Genomic DNA, 18,852 nt, shown 5'->3' with positions numbered 1-18,852 from the left:
ACACACACACACACATCACACAACACACAACACACACACACATCACACACACTACACACACACACTACACACACACGCACGCATGCACGCACGCACGCATGCACGCACGCACGCACGCACGCACGCACGCACACACACACACACACTATAGTATGTTTACATTGAGCTGAATCCTCAAAAACATTTAATAACTCATGGATGCAATTACACACGATCTTGAAATTTGGCTCATTTGTAGCACTGCTTGACCTGCTAAAAATATTTCAAAATCTTTTTGTTCAAATGTTTGACATAATATTTATGGCCAATCAAAATTTTCACAATACATTTCCTTTGAGGAAGCCATATAAGTACAGTTCCCATTGCAGCTCTTTCCCGAACTTGTAATGGAGCCAAACCGTACGTGTCTATAGTGTGATGTGTGTGTATAGTATGTTCACGTTGAGCTGAATCCTGAAAAACAACTAAAAATTAAAAGAAGATTTTTTCTCAAGAGGAAGCCATAAAATGCAGTGTGTATTCTGTACGTATCTGTTGTTGACAACTTTTCTGTCACCACTAATCATCTGGTTGGCTGAAATACTCTTGAGAAAAATCCACTTTTGATTTTTAGCTGTTTTTCAGGATCCAGCTCAACTTGTACATACTATACACACACTACACACACACACACACATTACACACACACCACACACACACACACACACACACACACACACACACACACACACACACACACACACACACACACACACACACACACCACACACACACACACACACACACACACACACACACACACACACACACACACACACACACTACATACTCACAAATGCACACTCACATAGCATATCAAACAGAAACCTTTTCAGTTTTGGTGTAGAATATCTCATATGCAGCTATCAGCTGAGTGATCATTAGATAAAGAAAGAATGTAGGGACCCGCTGATTATGCTGGCATAATAATGAGCCTAATGGGTGCCTAAAAGCATTGAGCATAATGCTAGTATAATAGGCAGAACACTTGTGCATTACCATAAATTCTTGCTTATCAAAATACATATCCCAGAAAAAGATCAATATACTCTAATAGAATATTCAGAGAAATAGAGAGCTGACTGTTCTATTTGAATATATCGATCTTTTCTGTTATATGCATTTTGATAAGCAAGGATTTAGAGTCTGTGCTTCAACAACTTAGAGACTGAGGTATAAATACTGAGCATGATTTGAACATATAAGGTAAATATTGAGCATAAATTTAAGTACAATAGACAAATTTTTGAGCAGTGCAGCATAGCATAATACATAAAATTATAAATTATTTCCGGAGCATCACGTGAGATCACGTGACCTGCCAAGAATCCTGGAGCAGTGGAAAGAAGTCTGGTCAGTGTGTGGTGGCTGGCACTGGTCATGGAGTGATTCCAAAGTATGTTTTTGTGTGTTTGGCTCCTTTACAGCTAGATGAGTGTTATATAATAATAATATGTGACTGGATTTTGGAAAAACGATCCAAATCGCACATTAGAAGTTTCGAGATAAACGGTTTTAAAGAATTGAAGCCAGCATAACTCTCCTAGGATAGCAAGCACGCGTATGAAATTTACACAAAAGATGCATCAATCTGTTACCTTTCAAGCCACTTCCAGTACCTGTAGCTGCTTGTACAGTTTCCCGCCAAATAAGATAGAAAATCTGAGCAGTTGGACGAGCGAAGTAGTATCACGAGTGCTCACAAAGGGGTGGAGGCTGGGGGGTGGCGGGGGTGGAGGCTGGGGGGTGGCGGGGAGGGAAAAAGATAGGCCTCAAAATGGAGGCAGACCACGATTGGAGTCCAGACACGAGATTACAGGGCTGTGCTGGCTCCTTAGTGGCTGATATGTAGCAAAATCTACAGAGAACACGTCTGGCCAACATTATAAGGCTGTCCACCAGTAAACCACTGATTCTTGCCAGGCCAGGTCCTTCACAAGGCCTGAAACCGCCATTTGGGCACTCCACACCACCCAGAAAAGACGTCTATTAAAACCAGCCTCGTGTAGTTTGAGTAGTGCTGAGGGTCAATTTCTCATCTTTAGCCATTTCAGGTGGTAACCTCAATAAGGCAGACAAGTAGACATTCTCCTTCACAGTCAGTGTACCAGTTAAAATGTCATCCTGGAATATAGCAGTGACAGATGTACACAGCATATATGTGCTGATAGTGAAGTTACAATTTTTTTGCAGATGAACAAAATTACAACTTCAAATGAAGGATGAAACTTTTGCAGGTAGCCAAACAACCATGGAATCTGCAAAGTTTATGTGACTTGAAAAAATAATGAAACTTGTACGTATGAAGTACGTTAAGACATTTTGTGTAGCACTGTATATGGTGTACTATTGATTAATGTAATAAAATCCTTTAATAAAATAGTCAAATACTGTTCTACAATTAGCAGGTTGAACTATGTACATATTATTTCTTAATTGGCTAGAAATTTTAGCATTGAAAATTGATCTCTTGCATCACATCCAACATAATTATGGTGTATGAACCACTCAAATGTGCAGGAATGATTAGCTACATATGAATACTATTACATCACCTGCACCATTAACATAGCAGCATATTATTGATGCCAAAGCATGTGTGAAATTTGAGGTATTGAAATAAAATCTGCTGTTTATCATGTAAGGTATGGTTTCCAACCACTGAAATGCAGAACCACATTGCACAGTTTTGCATAACTACTTTGTTTTTACTTATAAGGTATAACTATCAGATTTTATACTCAAGATCAGAACTCAGGATATAAAAGCATATTAGTCGAGTACCACTGTAAGTCAGACACAATCTATTATATTGTCCATGATAAAGACATGTAGAAAAAATAACTCTATCATTGTCTCCCCTCTTTGGATTACATTACTAGACAGATGCTAAAGCATGATGGGGCAAGCCTGAGTTGTGTAAAAAGTGATGCAGCATCAACTGTATTTGCATGAATAGCGTTTAATACGTGTGTGTTTGTAGCTATACATACAGGAATGCTCAGGCTACTTTAGAGGCAGCTGGAGGAAGGTGAAAAAGTTCAAGTTAGGAGGCTCAGTGGCTTGCCAGTATATAGCTACATAACTGTGTATGAAGCATACTTAGCATAGTCGGCTAGGACTTGGCATGATAATTTTGAGTAATGGGTACTGTAATATTAATCTGGTGGCACTTTTGATACACTTATGATGTCAGGAAAGGGCTGCTTAAAGTTTGAGGTGGGGTACTTCAAGCAGTCAGTCATTATGCTCCTGTTATCAATTTTAGAGATAAAGGCTGAGTGAAGGTAGTTAGGTACGTTCTACTGTAGCTAGTAATTTTTGTAAAGTGGCATGCCATTTGCATAACATCAGTACGTTACAGCTGTATGTAGTATCATGGTTTTCCAGTTCGTTGTCACAAACGGAAATTAGATCTGTGCATGTGCAGTAAAATTCAAATCTTTTCATGAATATTTAACGGATGAAAGTACCAGTAAACTAACACAATCAGTTGATTATAGAGAGTGAACCATCCACTCTTTGATTACAAGCATCTGCTACGATGTTTAGAACATATTTACATCATGTGCAACGTTGCTTGAGCATGCGTGGAGTTTATCTTTGACAACAAACCGGAAAATTACAGTACTGTACTTTAATTAATTAGAACATATGTTTGCGCATGCGTACATTAACTGTTGGACTGCATGGCAATGATAGATTTGTCAGTTTCTAAGTAGCTTTGTCCGTTTATCCACAACAAACCTTGCTTGTCTTTCTTCTTCAGTTTCTGTTTCTCTTCTAAGCCTATCATGATTTCTTCTTCTTCTGAGTCTTTCTTCCCTCTCTTCTGCTTTCAACGTTGCTCGCCATAATCAACACGCCACATGCAATAAAAGTCACAACTTGCCACGTGCGCTAGTGCCGGAGTTACTATCATAAACTTTTGGGAATGTGATGGTCGTACAACAGTGGAATCAACTACTAACAGTGTGGGACTTTCCATGTTAGTTGTGTAAATGCTTGGGAACATGACAGTCGTACGATGGTCAAATGAACTACTAACAGTGTGGGACTTTCCGTGTTTGTTGCGTAAACGCTCAGGAACGTGATGCACGACGGTCCATTGTTTACTGCCAGTGACATCTGATAATGAGTAAAACTAATTAACACTGGGATATTTGCACAACTCCAAGTATTTTAATTTGTTATAAAATAAACACCATGACCCATATAATCAGTCCCTGTAACAGTATGGTAGCTAGCTATGTCTTGTCAAAATTTTTGCTGCTTCCAAGTTTCAATGTTAGACATAATGTGTTACATAATTTGCAGTAATGAAAGTACATAATATTATAGCATAAATGATGTGCTATATAATATTTCTTGAGCTACAGTAATAACGTGGACACTTATGAACTTTACTATGACATTATGTAATAGTTAGACTACAGACCACTAAGGTACAAAAACTACATAAAGGGTCTAACTTACTTAGACGCTTTATGTAGTTTTTGTACCTTAGCAGTGTTGAAAACTGCTTGTAACAGAGAAATGTAGCATTAATTAGTAGAAACAAGCCATCACTCTAACAACAGTTACAGGCTTGATTTTCAGATGGCAATGCTTTGCCAGCACTACCAGTGCAGGTGCACGTAATAAACATGAAAAGGGTCTAAGTAAACATGAAAAGGGTCTAAGTAACTTAGACACCTCCAAAATCCACCACAAAAGGGTCTAAAGTAATGTTATCGCCTTGTGTTGCTATGTATTGAAATTGAAGTAGTGTATTCAATCTGGAATTTTGTGGCATAGCCAAGTTAGTAAGCAGTTATATTTGTAAGTAAAATAGATCAAGAACCATGCTTTTATGGTAGCAACAAGTAGTAAATAATATTAGTACTTTTAATAAGTAACTACCCAGCATTGTTTGGGACACTAAACACAATGGTCACATGTGCTAAGTATAGTTAGTTAGCTACATCACCCACAGTGTTATGAGACAAATATAGACTTTGCAAAAGCACACAACTTGTGGTCCCTACATGAACTGTTAGACTAGTGGGTCAACTATTACATCCTATAGAATGATCACAAATGGAATTCATGCGCCTTCAAATCCTTTACAAGCATGACTGTCTCAGCAAAAACTCCCACATAGTCTGCACAATTTCCAAAATTACTTTTATTGTCTCTACAGTATCCAAAGAATAGATCGCCAAAGTTTCAGTCTATTGTGGTTAGTAGCTTATGAAATTATAGTGCTAGACAGTAGGAAGAGCAAAGAAATCGATTTGTAAAGCGACCATAGTGAAAATAAACTATATGTACTTAAATTTGCAGCCATCATAACTTTCATTTGCTTTGCTATGCAGAGTTGGGATTTGGCTTAAAATGTTACCATGAATCGGCAAATCAACTAAGGTATATTTTTAGCATTGTATTCACTAGTACTTACCAGAGGCATAGCCAGAACCTGGGCACAGGCATCAACAACTGTATGCCACTGGATATAGCTAAAATCGAGATGCTCTAATAGAACAATCACCCTAATACAGCAGTCAGGAAATATTCAGTAATAGTAGCTATTCTAGTAAACTGCAAAATTCAGCCTCACATTCAATTTTACAGACTCCTAATGCTTAATTTATTTATGGTGGATTGAGATACCAGATAGAGCAATCACCCTAATACAACAATCAAATAATTATATTAATATTGTGATAAATTGCTGAAATGATCACTTTCAGATTTAATCTCAATATTCAAAACTTTCATGGAGACTATCGTTATTCTTGGAGCAGAAAATTTTGCAGAAGAGGCAAAATTTGAATTTCAAAGGTTTTATTGTCAAAGAGTGCATATTTCAATGTGCAGGTGGATTTCAAATAGCTAAATGGGATCTTGTGTTACAATTAATACGAAAGATATGCATACATGCTTGCCAAAAACTAACTTACTGATGGAGTAATCCCCATCCCTATGCACTGGAGAGAAAACTGAGGGAGTCTCGAGTGGAGCCGAGGTGATTCTAATCAGCCCCCTGCTCAATCAGGCCTATGCTAGAATTGCAGCAGATGGCGTCAATTCCCAACCATGGATCAGCACAGTATAATGATACTGATTAACCTGGACCCTATTTATAATAGTGATGTACATAAACTTGAAAATATTCAAAGAAGAGCAGCAAGATGAGTATTGAAAGATTACAGTAGATACAGTTCAATTACTTCCATGCTCCAACATCTCTCCTGGCCTGAACTTAAAACTCGATGCAAGATATCCAGACTGCAGACATTTTACAAAGCACTTCACATCTATTCTCTTCCAATGACCAGAGAAACCAGGCAATATCATCAGTACCATTTCATACTCCCTACAACATCTACTACAGCTTACCAAAAAAGTTTTCTCCAGAACAGCTCAAGACTGGAACTTGTTGCCACAATTCCTAATTGATTTAAATGACTCTGACTCTTTCTCAGTTAACGTTTCTAATTATTGTAGTAATGTACATGTGTGATTTTTTTCCTGAGCGCATCAGCAGTGCTGGCTGCTCAGTAATAATAAATAAATAAATAAACCATTACAATCACCAATGAGTGCTGAGTGATTTAACGTGTTCATGCCAGTCACATGAAGGCAAATTACTTTTAATTGTGGGAATTTATTTTCAAAGAACAGGAGGTATTGGGAATTCATTAAACCAGGCGCACGCCCACAGCCGGCCGAAGGCCGGCTGTGGGCGTGCGCCTGGTTTACTGAAATTGTTTTCGTAAAAGTGTGTGTGTGTGTGTACACAGCTTCTACTAGTTCTTGCGCGACAACAAAATCAAGCGAAATCACGTGCATAGGATTTCGACCAATCAAATCGATTCATTTTTGGACTTCAAACTATAATTACCACACGTGACTTCCGCTTTAAATTTGTCGACGCGCAAGAACTATATTAGAACCTGTGTACCTATCTATCTACCTATCTATCTACCTATCTACCTATGTTTGTCCGTTCGCACCCACGTGAGCAAAATCGTTTAACAACGGTAAAAGCAGCTTTTACGTAAGAAGTAAAAGTGAAATGAAGTCTGTATTAAACTTCTGCACAGGTGAACTTTGCTCTGAGGTGGTTTCTTTTCGGCGGACTGAAATACGGGTGTGGTGACTTTCCTCAGACTACCTTCCCCTTGAGGTTTTCAGGCATTTAGCAACTGAAAAACAACGGTGCAGGCCTCGTACACTGCCAGGAATAGCCTATCGCTTCGAGTTGAAAGGGGGCGTATCCCTTACGTACGCGAACGAAAATGAAGAGCAGCTTTGAGGCTTTGTCGAGAGAATTTGTGGGGAAAAACACGTTAGTCACACTATAACACAGTTTTTAGAAGATAGTTTTGTGCGTAATATGTTGGTAAAAGCGGTTTATTTAACAAACGCTTCCTTAGCAGTGCATAGCAACGTAATTGAACTAATTACGAATATTTCATGAATTACGAAATACGAGAAATAGCTAATTATATTATTGCACAACCCAAACTACCCTATTGTAAAGTAGTAATACATAGTTGGTTAATTCATAGTAGTATACACTGTCTATAGTTATTCCAGATGAGTTAGCTAGCTGCATGGCGCCTGGTTTTTAGAAGTAGCACATCAACTTGTTTTTGAAGAGAAGAGCCTCTTCAGAATATCTGAAAATCCTTCAAAATAACCTGCTATATGGTAATTTTCCCAGATCCCACCCAGGATGACATGCTTTGCATGCTAGTGTACTGTGCACACTAATACTGTATGCCTTCCCTAGCTATATTATCTAGCTATAGAGTTTGGCCTTGGCATCAACAAAAGTCTGGCTACGCCATATAAGTATGAAGGCATTTTAAATGAACAAATGACTATGATCTTATTTACATCTACTGCATTGTAAATAAATGCGCATGACACACATATCCTTGGGGCTACAAGAATGAAATAAATATATTTTAAGCAGGAAAATAAGATGGTGTATAAGTTTAATTGATTTGAGACTTGTTACTCCTTGATTAAACTTGCATATTATATATTTCTTGCAACACACATAAATTCACATATAATTAAAATTTGTTTTGTTAAAAAGTACTTATATATGCTTGTGTGAGGTTTTTGCTGAGACAGTCACATATACAGTGGAACCCCTCTTAATGGACACCTCTGAATGGCGGACGGTCTCTTTATAACGGATAATTAATAAAGTCCCAAATGCAACTTTCAATACCTGTGTGTATTAATGCCTCCTCAATAGCGGACACCAGGGTGAATCCAAGGGGGGGGGGGGGGGGTTATAGTGTTGCTCATTGAACATAGCTAGGCACCTTAGACATAATTCAAACATTTTTATGCAGTTTATGACTATAATAAATGTGTCTGTAGCAATTGTTACCCATACTGACATAGCACAAGGGAAACTAGGTGGGATAGAGCACCCTCTACATTTAGAAATCGAGATACTCTAATAGAACAGTCATTTACTCTAATAAAACAGTCAAGAGTAACATATAATTATAAAACACCGTTTATCATTTTAAACAACTAAAACACCTGTTATAAATTGAGTTAATGACTCTATCCACTCCCTAGTGACTGTAGAAATTCTCTGGAGATGCAGCTGCACACCAAATTCCAGTATATGCTTAAATTTTTTGTAATGCTTGTGCAGGCGACCTTATGCTAATTCTAAAAATTTTAACTTAATTTCAGCAAAATCAGCAAAATCATTCTAAAAAGCCAATTTCTTTATCAAGACACACGGTAGTGTGTCGTGCGGCCCAAGAAGCTGGCGCGCCACACAGTGAGTATATTGACAGGAAGAAAGAAAACGCAATTTGCACACCTTTGTAGCTCCGTGATCCTTCATCCGATTGGAACCAGTTTTGCTGCAGAGGTGTCTGCCAGGTAGGCTACCCCACATACCAAATTTGAAGAAAATCGCCTTAGCCATTTTCGAGATATAAGTGCCCAAAAGTTCATTTTTATTTCTTCACTTTTTTTTCTTTTCTTTTTTTTGACAATGATAATATAAATAAACACTTAAACAGTGGGCAGAGAGGCAAACTCTGCCCAGTCCTGGGATGATGGCATTGTTGCCATTACAGAAGTAGCATTGCCACGTTGAACATCAATGGCAACTTTCTGAATCAAAAATTGGGTGGCCCTATTATCACCAGACTGTTCCATCACCCGGGAACCTATCCGCCTCACTAATGAGCATGCACATGATCCCCAAGCACCCAAGGTCTCAACACATAAAGGGGAGAAGTGAAATGATGGAATCAGAGAAGAATACTTTCTGCACTTAGCTGACTCTGCAGAGTTTGCCAGCCGGCTGGCACCACTTGCAGAAGTAGATAAATTAGATGGGGCCAGGGTGTCTGAACAGGTAAAGTCCCAGAGCAAGGGCAAGCCCTGTGACCAAGGAATCAATGACATGCCATCTGGCCTCTTACCATCATTACGACACACACCTACTGGCTCCAAAACAGCAGGTACACCTCCAGACACCAGAGCACGGCAAATAGTTTCATTCACTGCAGTGTGCCGAGGAATATGGCCTCCACTACACCTGCAAGACAAACCGTGAGTTCCAAAACATCAACTTTACTGCCACAAACACACGTATGCTCGACAACGATGGGAACACCGAGACGTAGACCAAGAGCAATCCTCAAAGATTCATTGTCCAGCTTAGTGCCCAAGGAAGGTACAGGTAGAAAATTCAATCTCAGAATGTTAATTTTTCAAAATTTCCTTAGGGAGCAGCTAGGCCTTTACATTAATTCTGTCAGTAGCTTCCAGTGTTTGAACTAGTACTATCAGGGCCGCCCACAGGGGGGGGACAACTGGGGCATTTTGCCCCGGGCCCCAGCCTGAAAGGGGCCCCAGGAGGCCCCATGAAGGGCCCCCTGAATACCTGTTTAAAAGATCGATATACTCTAATAGAGCAGTCAGATCTAAATACTCTAATAGAGCAGTCACAGTATTCTTCAGAGGAGCAGTGTAGCAAGCTTATAGATAAGGAGATATGGTTGGTGATGGGTAGTTATTGTCATTGCCAGCAGGTTGTGACCTTTTTTTTTTTTTTTTGGTCTTCACCTTACAACTTGGGTCAAGGGCCCCACTTTAACTCTTTGCCCTGGGCCCCTTAATTTCTCTGGGCGGCCCTGAGTACTATCAACAAATTTCAGTCAAAATTGTCACCAAATTCAATCTCAGAATGTTAATATCTCAAACTTTCCTTAGGGAGCAGCCTGGGCCTTTACACTAATTCTGGTTTTTAACTCAGTAGCTTCCAGTGTTTAAACTATCAACAAATTTCAGTCAAAATTGCCACTGAATTCAATCTCAGAACTTAAATTTTCAAAATGTCCTTAGGGAGCAGCCTAGGCCTTTAGCTACACTAATTCTGGTTTTTAACCAGTATCTTCCAGTGTTTGAACTATCAACAAATTTCAGTCAAAATTGCAGGGGCAGATCTAGGGGGTGGGCTTTGGGGGCTAAAGCCCCCCTTTACTTTTAGGCTTTACTTGATCAATATGCTGAGGATTATAATGAAATTTTGTCTTAGCATAATTATATGATCACTAATAATACAAATACTCATAAAACCACCTTATAAACATCTTTCCAAGGCATTATCAGTGGATTTATGCTAAAGGTTATGCAACAAGGACCCGGATCAGCATTGGAGGTGTACAAGATCGAGATACTCTAATAGAGCAGCCACCTAACTACTCTAATAGAACATTCAGTGTAAGCATAAAGTTGATTCTGTTACGGAATATTTCAAATCTGCCTGTGCCTATACATACAATGAGTGCATTGGTCTGTTTAAAAGGCTTGTTCATTTACTTGTGTAGTATTACCAGTACTGGTATACTTAATTCAGGTACACAATCTCCATTGAAAATGCTCGCAGATTCAATCTCGTATCATCCAAATTTCAAAATTTTCCAGTTTCAACATTATGATTCTATCATGCACATAATTGTGAGAGGGTGCATCATGTGCTTGGTTGTCTGAACCTATACCCAAGCCTTTCCATTAGCAAATGCTGCAGAGAGCCATATTATCTAAAGGCGGTATATAAAATATCTACAGGCAGAAATATGCATTTTATGTGGAAATGTCTCCAAATTGCAGTATTTAGCATCTATTTTTCAACAATTTCTTGGGGGTGGGGCATGCCCCCAGACCTCCCTAGTTCCAGCATGTTTTGTGCTGGGAGGTGTGCTTTGCACACTTCCACCCAAGAGATTAATACCTTGAGTTAGCTCCCCCCTTTAATAAATCCTAGATCCGCCCCTGAATTGTTACCAAATTCAATCTCAGAATGTTAAATTTTCAAAATTTCCTGGGAGGGGGGATGCCCCCAGACCTCCTCCCCCTACTGAGAAAACTCATGCTTTGCATTTCGGGGAGTGTGCGAGTGCATGACTTCTACCTTTGTGCCTCCCCTTAGCAAAATCCTGGATCCGCCTCTGGACTGCAACTCTCTATTCCGTAAACCAGACACTGCACAATTCCCAGACATGGCAAGCACTACAGTACAATACCTCACTAATTGTGGACACAAATAACAAAGGTTCATTACCAGTTACAACAATCAATCGAACTAGCTACATCATTTAATGCAGAAAGCACTGTCTCTGTATCGCCAGTGCGAGACAAATCGCTGAAGTTACGAGAAGCCATATGAATGCGCATACAAGTACTGCTGTTAATGCTCTTACCCAGGTCTTCTGAAAATAGTAGTTGGTGCACTTTAAGAATAAACTGCATACAGGATAAACTACATAATCTGTATAGCCAACCATCTTGATAACTAATCAAATACGGAGTAATCCGAACAAGTCTTTATGCCGGGGCCGGAACATGTATAAGTTTTTTGTGGTGCCTAATTGTCTGTATAGTGAGTGTAGTAGAGGCCACATAACCCATGCTCAATAACATCATCAGTGTTGGGCAAGTTACTTTGTAAAAGTAACTAGTTACATATTACATATTACTTGCAACTGAACTATTTAGTTACAGTTACATATTACCCATAAAATAAAGTAACTGTAATAATATTACATATTATATTACTTTGTGTCCACAGCCTTAAGCTGTCACGTGTGAAACTACCACCTTATCACGTGACATGATTGCGCTGTTGGACAATATGCAAATTTTGGTTATAAGTAAGAAGCTGGTGAATAAGCTTCATTCAGTAGGCTTCGTTACTTCGCTGTGGCTAGGCATTACTCAGAGGATAACTAACGAGATTAGTAACTTCGTTACTTGTAGTAATAATATTACGTAATATTAGACTCGTTACAGTAACTATATTACTTAGGTAACGCGTTACATTTGTGAGTAAAGTAGCTTGCGTTATATTACCTGTTTTTATAGCGTATTTCGTTATATTACTTTGTTACCACAAAAGTAATAATATTACGTAACGCGTTACATAAGTAGCGCGTTACTCCCAACACTGAACATCATTTCTGTTGCTAATAATTATAACTGATCATACTGTATCTGGTTCACATAGTACCATAACCCATCTTGCTCCACCACTTGGAGTCTCGTGGATTAAAACTGATTATTTTAAAATTTTAAAAAACCAGGACACCTCCATATTTCCCAAATGGTGTCCATCTTAGAGGGGTTCCACTGTAATAATGTATAAATAAACTGGAATGGGCCCACAAAGGCATGTTTTGCTTCAATGTACTACACACAGGCACTGAAGAGGCATTATTTATAATTTTCCTTGTATATGAACAAATGTATGTTTGGAACAAAATTATAGTGACAGTCAAATGCTAAATAAGAAGATACCTGGACAACATATCCTGAGGCACATTTGAAATTGTGTGGCTGTTTTTCACCATTAATGAGTACATATCCAGTGACCCACCTTCTATCCTTCCTGTCTGCCAGTATATCCAACAAGCTGTGAACAAATGTTAACAGTGAATATTAACTGCATAATAGATTATGGCCCAGCATTATTCCCTTATTCTAAGTTATGGCAAAATACTATAATTATTTTAAATACGATCTCCTTTTGTACCATGCTTTTATATACAGTGCATACGCACACACATACTCACGTGGATTTTCCACTACCAGATGGTCCCATAATGGCATTAATACCAGCTCTCATTATTCCACTACAGAAGATATTCATACATGTGCATAACAAGTGCAATATACTAGACAACAATACTTTCTTGAGCACTAATATGAAAGTACCATTATATATTTAAAGCCGAGTTTTTTGAGCGGGAAATATTTCACAGATCACCACCATCCAACATGTCAAGGAGGAAGATTTTCGCTCTTCTTCGGGATTTTTTAATACTACTTAAACAATGCCATTTTGATCAACCTGCAAATTTTGAGCAGGGATTTTTGTGGATTAAAGTTAATCCATGAAAAAAACTGGAAATTTTTCCCCTTGGAAAAAAACCTGCTTTACGTTATGCAGTATGACTAATGATGTGGCATTACAAAAATGCGCCTTACTACCAAGCAGTATTATACTACACCTGTGATGAAGATCAAAAGCACTGTTTGTTACAGATTTACCACGGTTTGTAGCTATGTTTGCCATAATTATATGGTATAACTTCACACATTCTACAAATAATCTCAGATACAACAGCAATTTTGGTAAAAAAGCTCCAATAACAAGAACCTAAAATTGACCTTCTATATTATGTACCTAGAAACATAACTCAATATTACCTTCCTCCTGCTTCAGAAATCACGAGTATATAGTGTAAACTCAATCATCGAAAGTCCTGAACACTGGTTTCACTGAATCCACTGATTTCCATCACTAACAAGTACTGTTTCACTATAAATTGCTATCTCTGATCGTTTAGTCTACTGAGGGCACGATAATTCTAGATATGATTGAAGCACTGTATACATGCACTCTCCCTTGAGTACTGTGATCTCTCAGGTGTCATGCGTATAATTGGTCATATCCCTGATAAGGCCACTTCAACTAAATTTCTTGTTTCTCGGGCCCGACCGACCCATAAAATCTGAAAATGAAATGTTTTTGTTCATTTTTAAAGATCACATGTTCGATCACATGAGTTGTGGCATCGATGTATTGTTGGCTATCCATATCTGCTTTGCGTGGGGCGAGCTTGGTTATTACAAGAAGAGTTGTAAAAGCAGACTATGGATGGACGTTTGGTCACTTAGATGTACTAACCATAGCTAATAGTTTGTTATCGAACGACGTAGCACGTGTTGCCATAACTTCAGTTTTTAAAAATTATTACCACCTATTATTATTTTATTTATACCTACCTACCGACCCACTTTTCAACTAGTTTCAGTCCGAGAAACAAAAGATTTAGTTGAAGTGGCCTAAGCGTGTTATAACAATATCACAGAAGGTAATTATGTATCAAATACATGTAGTTTCACTGATACGTAGTTACCAGCCTAGAAATTTTAATCACATTATGTGTCTTTGTACGCCAAATACTCTATAACATACTTTTTGATGAATATAGTACATGCAGGATTAATTTACCTGACATTGTTAAGGATAACTTTAGGTGGTTTATGCTGCCAGAAATAACCCTGTGGAACTATGTAGTATATATTATGGAAGGAGACAAAGTTGTTGGAACTCTTCACTCGTCCAGTGGCATCTTTCTTCCTCCAACTCTCTTGTACAGATAGACTGCTATCTCTACGGAATAGTGTCGATGATATTTGTCTAGAAAGCCTGCTACCATGTCTTGACAGAGGAGATTTGGATGTAGAAGGAACGCTGCTATCATTACTGGTCATCCAGGCAATCATTGAATCACGTTCTTTAAGAGACTCTTGATCAAACATCACACTGCTTTGGCTAGTTAACTTTCCTGATGTGTCAGTAGTCAAAGGTTTAGCAAGTGGAGCAATTTCATCATTTTCTTCACCAGTAGCACCTTCAGTCATTGACTCAGGACTGTGTGACAGATGATCAATCGAATCTAGTTGAATACCTCCATTTGAATCTTCTTTAGAATTTTCTTTGGTGCACATGTTAACTGTAAATGCCCCAATCTCACTGGTGGCTGGGAATGCACTATGGTCCTCTGATACAGACATCTCAAAACCTACAGAAAATAAATTGAATAAGCTATCTATGGTTTATTAGCCTGCAGTTCAAATCCTGCATGAGGTTGGAGGGATTTTTTTCCTTTCTTTGGCCCACTTTTCTGTTTCACATAATTAAGTAATGTCAAAGTGTTCAAGTTTTGTTTATACACAGTTAGGACCAGCTGTGCTTTGGTCAGCAAATATTATAATATAGCCACTATCTAGTTCAACTTCTAATATCTAGCAATCCATCAAAATCTATCTATCTTAATTTCAATTAATTGTTGCATTGCTTAGCATTAGGACACACCATTACATAACTACGGTGACAATGTTTGTGAACAATGTAACCACTTTAACACTACAGGCTTTGTATATAGCTACTCGTTCAGAGCTCAAAATAACATTTGACAACCACACAATTTCTGGTCAATATTGCATACTGACTGATTAACTTTATTATTGTCCAGACATCTTGTCTGGATAACTCAGAATGCTACACTACTGCAGGAGTGCAGCCTTACAATTTAATTACATAAGTGGTTTGTATTTAAAATCATGTTTTCCAGTGTTATTTATGACTTGTGGGATGCATGAAGCTTCATTTTATTAGCACCTGTTTTTCTGCTGTACTTGACTGGAAACAGTATGCATGTGCATTACGGCACTGTTACACTACTTTTGATATATGCAAAACTCAAAACTAGACCAGTTTATGTTATGTCAGGACAAAATCTGTGTTGTACTGGCAGCACTCAAAAAATTATCAGGAGTCCTGTCATTCATTCCTAGACAAAGTCTGTGCATGCGGTATACAATATTATGCATATATTCCCTATTGCATCTGCAACTATGCAACAATGTTGCTTGCAACAATGTTGTTTTTCACCTAGAAAGACCAGTAGCTACCAAGTCTTGATGGAGGAGATTTGGATGCAGAAGGAGGGTTACTCTCATACTGTTATTTGGAAAATCACTGTATCACATTCTACAGTATTTTAGGCACTTGATCAGACATCTCAGTGCTTTGGCTTGTCCACCTTCCTAATGTGTCAATGGCCAAAGGTTTAGCTAGTGGAGTAATTTTGTCATTTTCTTTACTACCAGTACCTTTAGTTAATGAATCAGGACTGTGAGATGGATGACTTATCGGATCGCCATTATACCAATCCTCAGAATTTTCTTTGGTATGCATGATAATTGCAAATACTTTAACTTCAGAGGTGGTTGGCTCATTATGGAGTGCACCATGGCCCCACTCTGATGTGGATATCTCAAACTGTGATCTACAGAAATAGCAGATTAGACCACCTATAACTTTATATGTCATTGGCTTATAATTACCTACTGTATACGTAGCTTAATTTTCCTGTTGTAAATGCACAAGTGACAACACTATTAAATATAGCTAAGGCACCACAATATGGAACCATCTGCCTCAGGAATTAAAGGAACCAATGCCTTACATTAACTTTTATGATGCTACTAGTACTTTTTGTTGTCTGTTGAATGATTTTGCACATAGTTAGCTAACTGCTATCTGTATATGTGTACAATTAATCAATCATCAATCATAGGGTCCGCAATCCAAAAAATCAACTTTTACAAATCGATCTCCCTATACCACTGTGGGATGTTCATTGTAGTATCCCACTGCTAGATCCATCATGAAACCGGAGGTACAATTGTTATCTTCACAGAAATATCGATTTTAGTAGCTATCTCACAAGATACAAAATTTACTTTTTTCAAATTTAGTGCTCCACACAAAGGACCAGATGAAACTTGCTACTCAGTATATAGAGTTATTGTAGTTATGCACATGCAGTAATAAGCAAATGATTCACTGGGTTCCCGGCATAGGGTTGCAATGCTTTCTTTTAAAAATCAGGAAACGAAGAACAAATTTTCTAATTAAAACTGCCCTACCATCCAAGACAAAAAAAAAAGCCAACTCTTCTTCATAGCAATGGCAGATCCAGGATGGGGCATTTGGGACAAATGCCCTCTCCCCCTCCCTTTGTGCGAGGAGCCATACTTCTCTGGATTTTTTTTTTCCCCGGAGTGCCTGCACCCCTTGCCACCACCCCCAGCACCAGATGGTAAAAGTGCTGGACAAAAAGACTGTAAACTCAAAAAATCAATGAGATGACAACACTTGGCCTTCCGAAATAGCAAGGTCAAGTGCTCCAATAGTCACAGGGCTGCCACGGTGTGACCTTGCTCCACGCAAGCAGGTCACTGCTGACCTGAACAAAGAGAAGCTGGTGGAACATTGATTGAAATACCAAACCGGCTTGTCAGGCCAAAATCAGTCATGAAAATATGCATCTCACTACCATTTAGCTATTGCATTTTTGAAAGCCGGTCTATAGTTTCGTGGCTAATGTACAGCTAGTTATATAAACCTCGTATTTAAAACGTACTATAGATCTAGTACCTCTAGAAATCGATCTCCGGGACACAATGAAGTACTGAACTGTTATAGCAATGTCACGGCGATCAAACGTAGCAAACTCGAGTAGTAAGTGGCACAACCTCAACCGGGGCACAACTAGTTTTTGTGAGATCACGTGTTAGTCAAATGTCGACATATAGGTGATATGATAGGTGTCAGCATAGATAAAGTCAGTACAGGGATTCGCTGACGTCATTTCCGTAGGAACTAATATTTTTACTGTACGGACAATCCTTGTTACGGGTTTGATGGGTCTTGGTTACGCAAGGTTACGGGCTCAGAATCAGCCTCACTTCACAAAATATAACTTTTATACAAATCTTCATGCAGTCATTGGGGACTTAGTTGATGCTTAAAAAATTCTCGTACCTTGTCACAATCCTTAGTAATAGCGCCACAAAAACTATTGGTGCCACGCCTGAGCAACCAAAGCGAAAAAGTTCCGAGACAAACTGGCTGCAAACCGCCGTGATTTGATAACACTCACTTAATCTAATAGTGAATAGGAAAATGTCAACGTAAATTCAAGAAGAAACAAAGTAAAGTTAGTGAGATATCGCCACTCAAAGTCCCTACCCGTAACCGGAGGATTGTCCGTAGTGACGTCTCTGTTGCGAATCCCTACTTGTACTATATTATCTATGGTGTCAGTTGAGGTCTCGCTACTTGTGAGACTAGCTACTAGGCGATAATCAGAGCAAGAAAAGGCCTAAACCCTTTGAAGCAGCTACTTATTCTTTAATATGCAAACCTCAATTACAGAGTAAGGCTAAGGCCACACCAAGTCAAACCTTAGTTTCTGGTCACCCGCCCGCATGGTAAACCTGGAACCCTAGTTTATGAGGACTATTATTAATATTACAGGTGCTTAAGTGCATGTGACCCAGCAAGACACTTATTTTTTACTGTAAAAGATCGAGATACTCTAATAGAGCAGTCAGGGATTCCAATAGAGCAGTCACACTACTCTTAACTCTAATATTAGGTATATATGCCACACTAATAAAATGTTTCTAACTATAGCTAGTTTTGTCCTTGATTAGCTGTTCAGATTATAACTGTTACTAATGCTTCTGTAACCAAAGTATTTTCAGTAGCATTAACTACTAGCCCATGCAGATGGGCCATAGTTTTAACTTTATAATTCAAATGTAGTCCTCTAATGATTAGTCTAGTAACTTCAAATTCCTTATCACTGAACACTGCAGGGGTATGGAAAGCCGGCAACATTCGGTGAGCTTAAA

At 38.5% G+C, this 18,852-nt stretch overlaps 1 protein-coding gene across 1 annotated transcript; it reads right to left on the bottom strand.

Annotated features, from left to right (window-relative positions):
* Positions 1-2,028: 2,028 nt before the first annotated feature.
* Positions 2,029-17,679, bottom strand: LOC136255012 (uncharacterized). The gene is made up of 5 exons (XM_066047733.1): positions 17,591-17,679; positions 14,594-15,167; positions 13,149-13,208; positions 12,874-12,988; positions 2,029-2,163 (listed from the first exon to the last, which is right to left on the bottom strand). The coding sequence occupies exons 2-5, from the start codon at positions 15,157-15,159 to the stop codon at positions 2,029-2,031; spliced, it is 876 nt and encodes a 291-aa protein (XP_065903805.1). The 5' UTR covers positions 15,160-15,167; positions 17,591-17,679.
* Positions 17,680-18,852: the final 1,173 nt, after the last annotated feature.

Source organism: Dysidea avara, chromosome 5 (genome assembly GCF_963678975.1).
Source record: "Dysidea avara chromosome 5, odDysAvar1.4, whole genome shotgun sequence".
Lineage (NCBI taxonomy): Eukaryota > Metazoa > Porifera > Demospongiae > Dictyoceratida > Dysideidae > Dysidea > Dysidea avara.
This window is presented reverse-complemented; position numbering and strand designations above follow the sequence as displayed.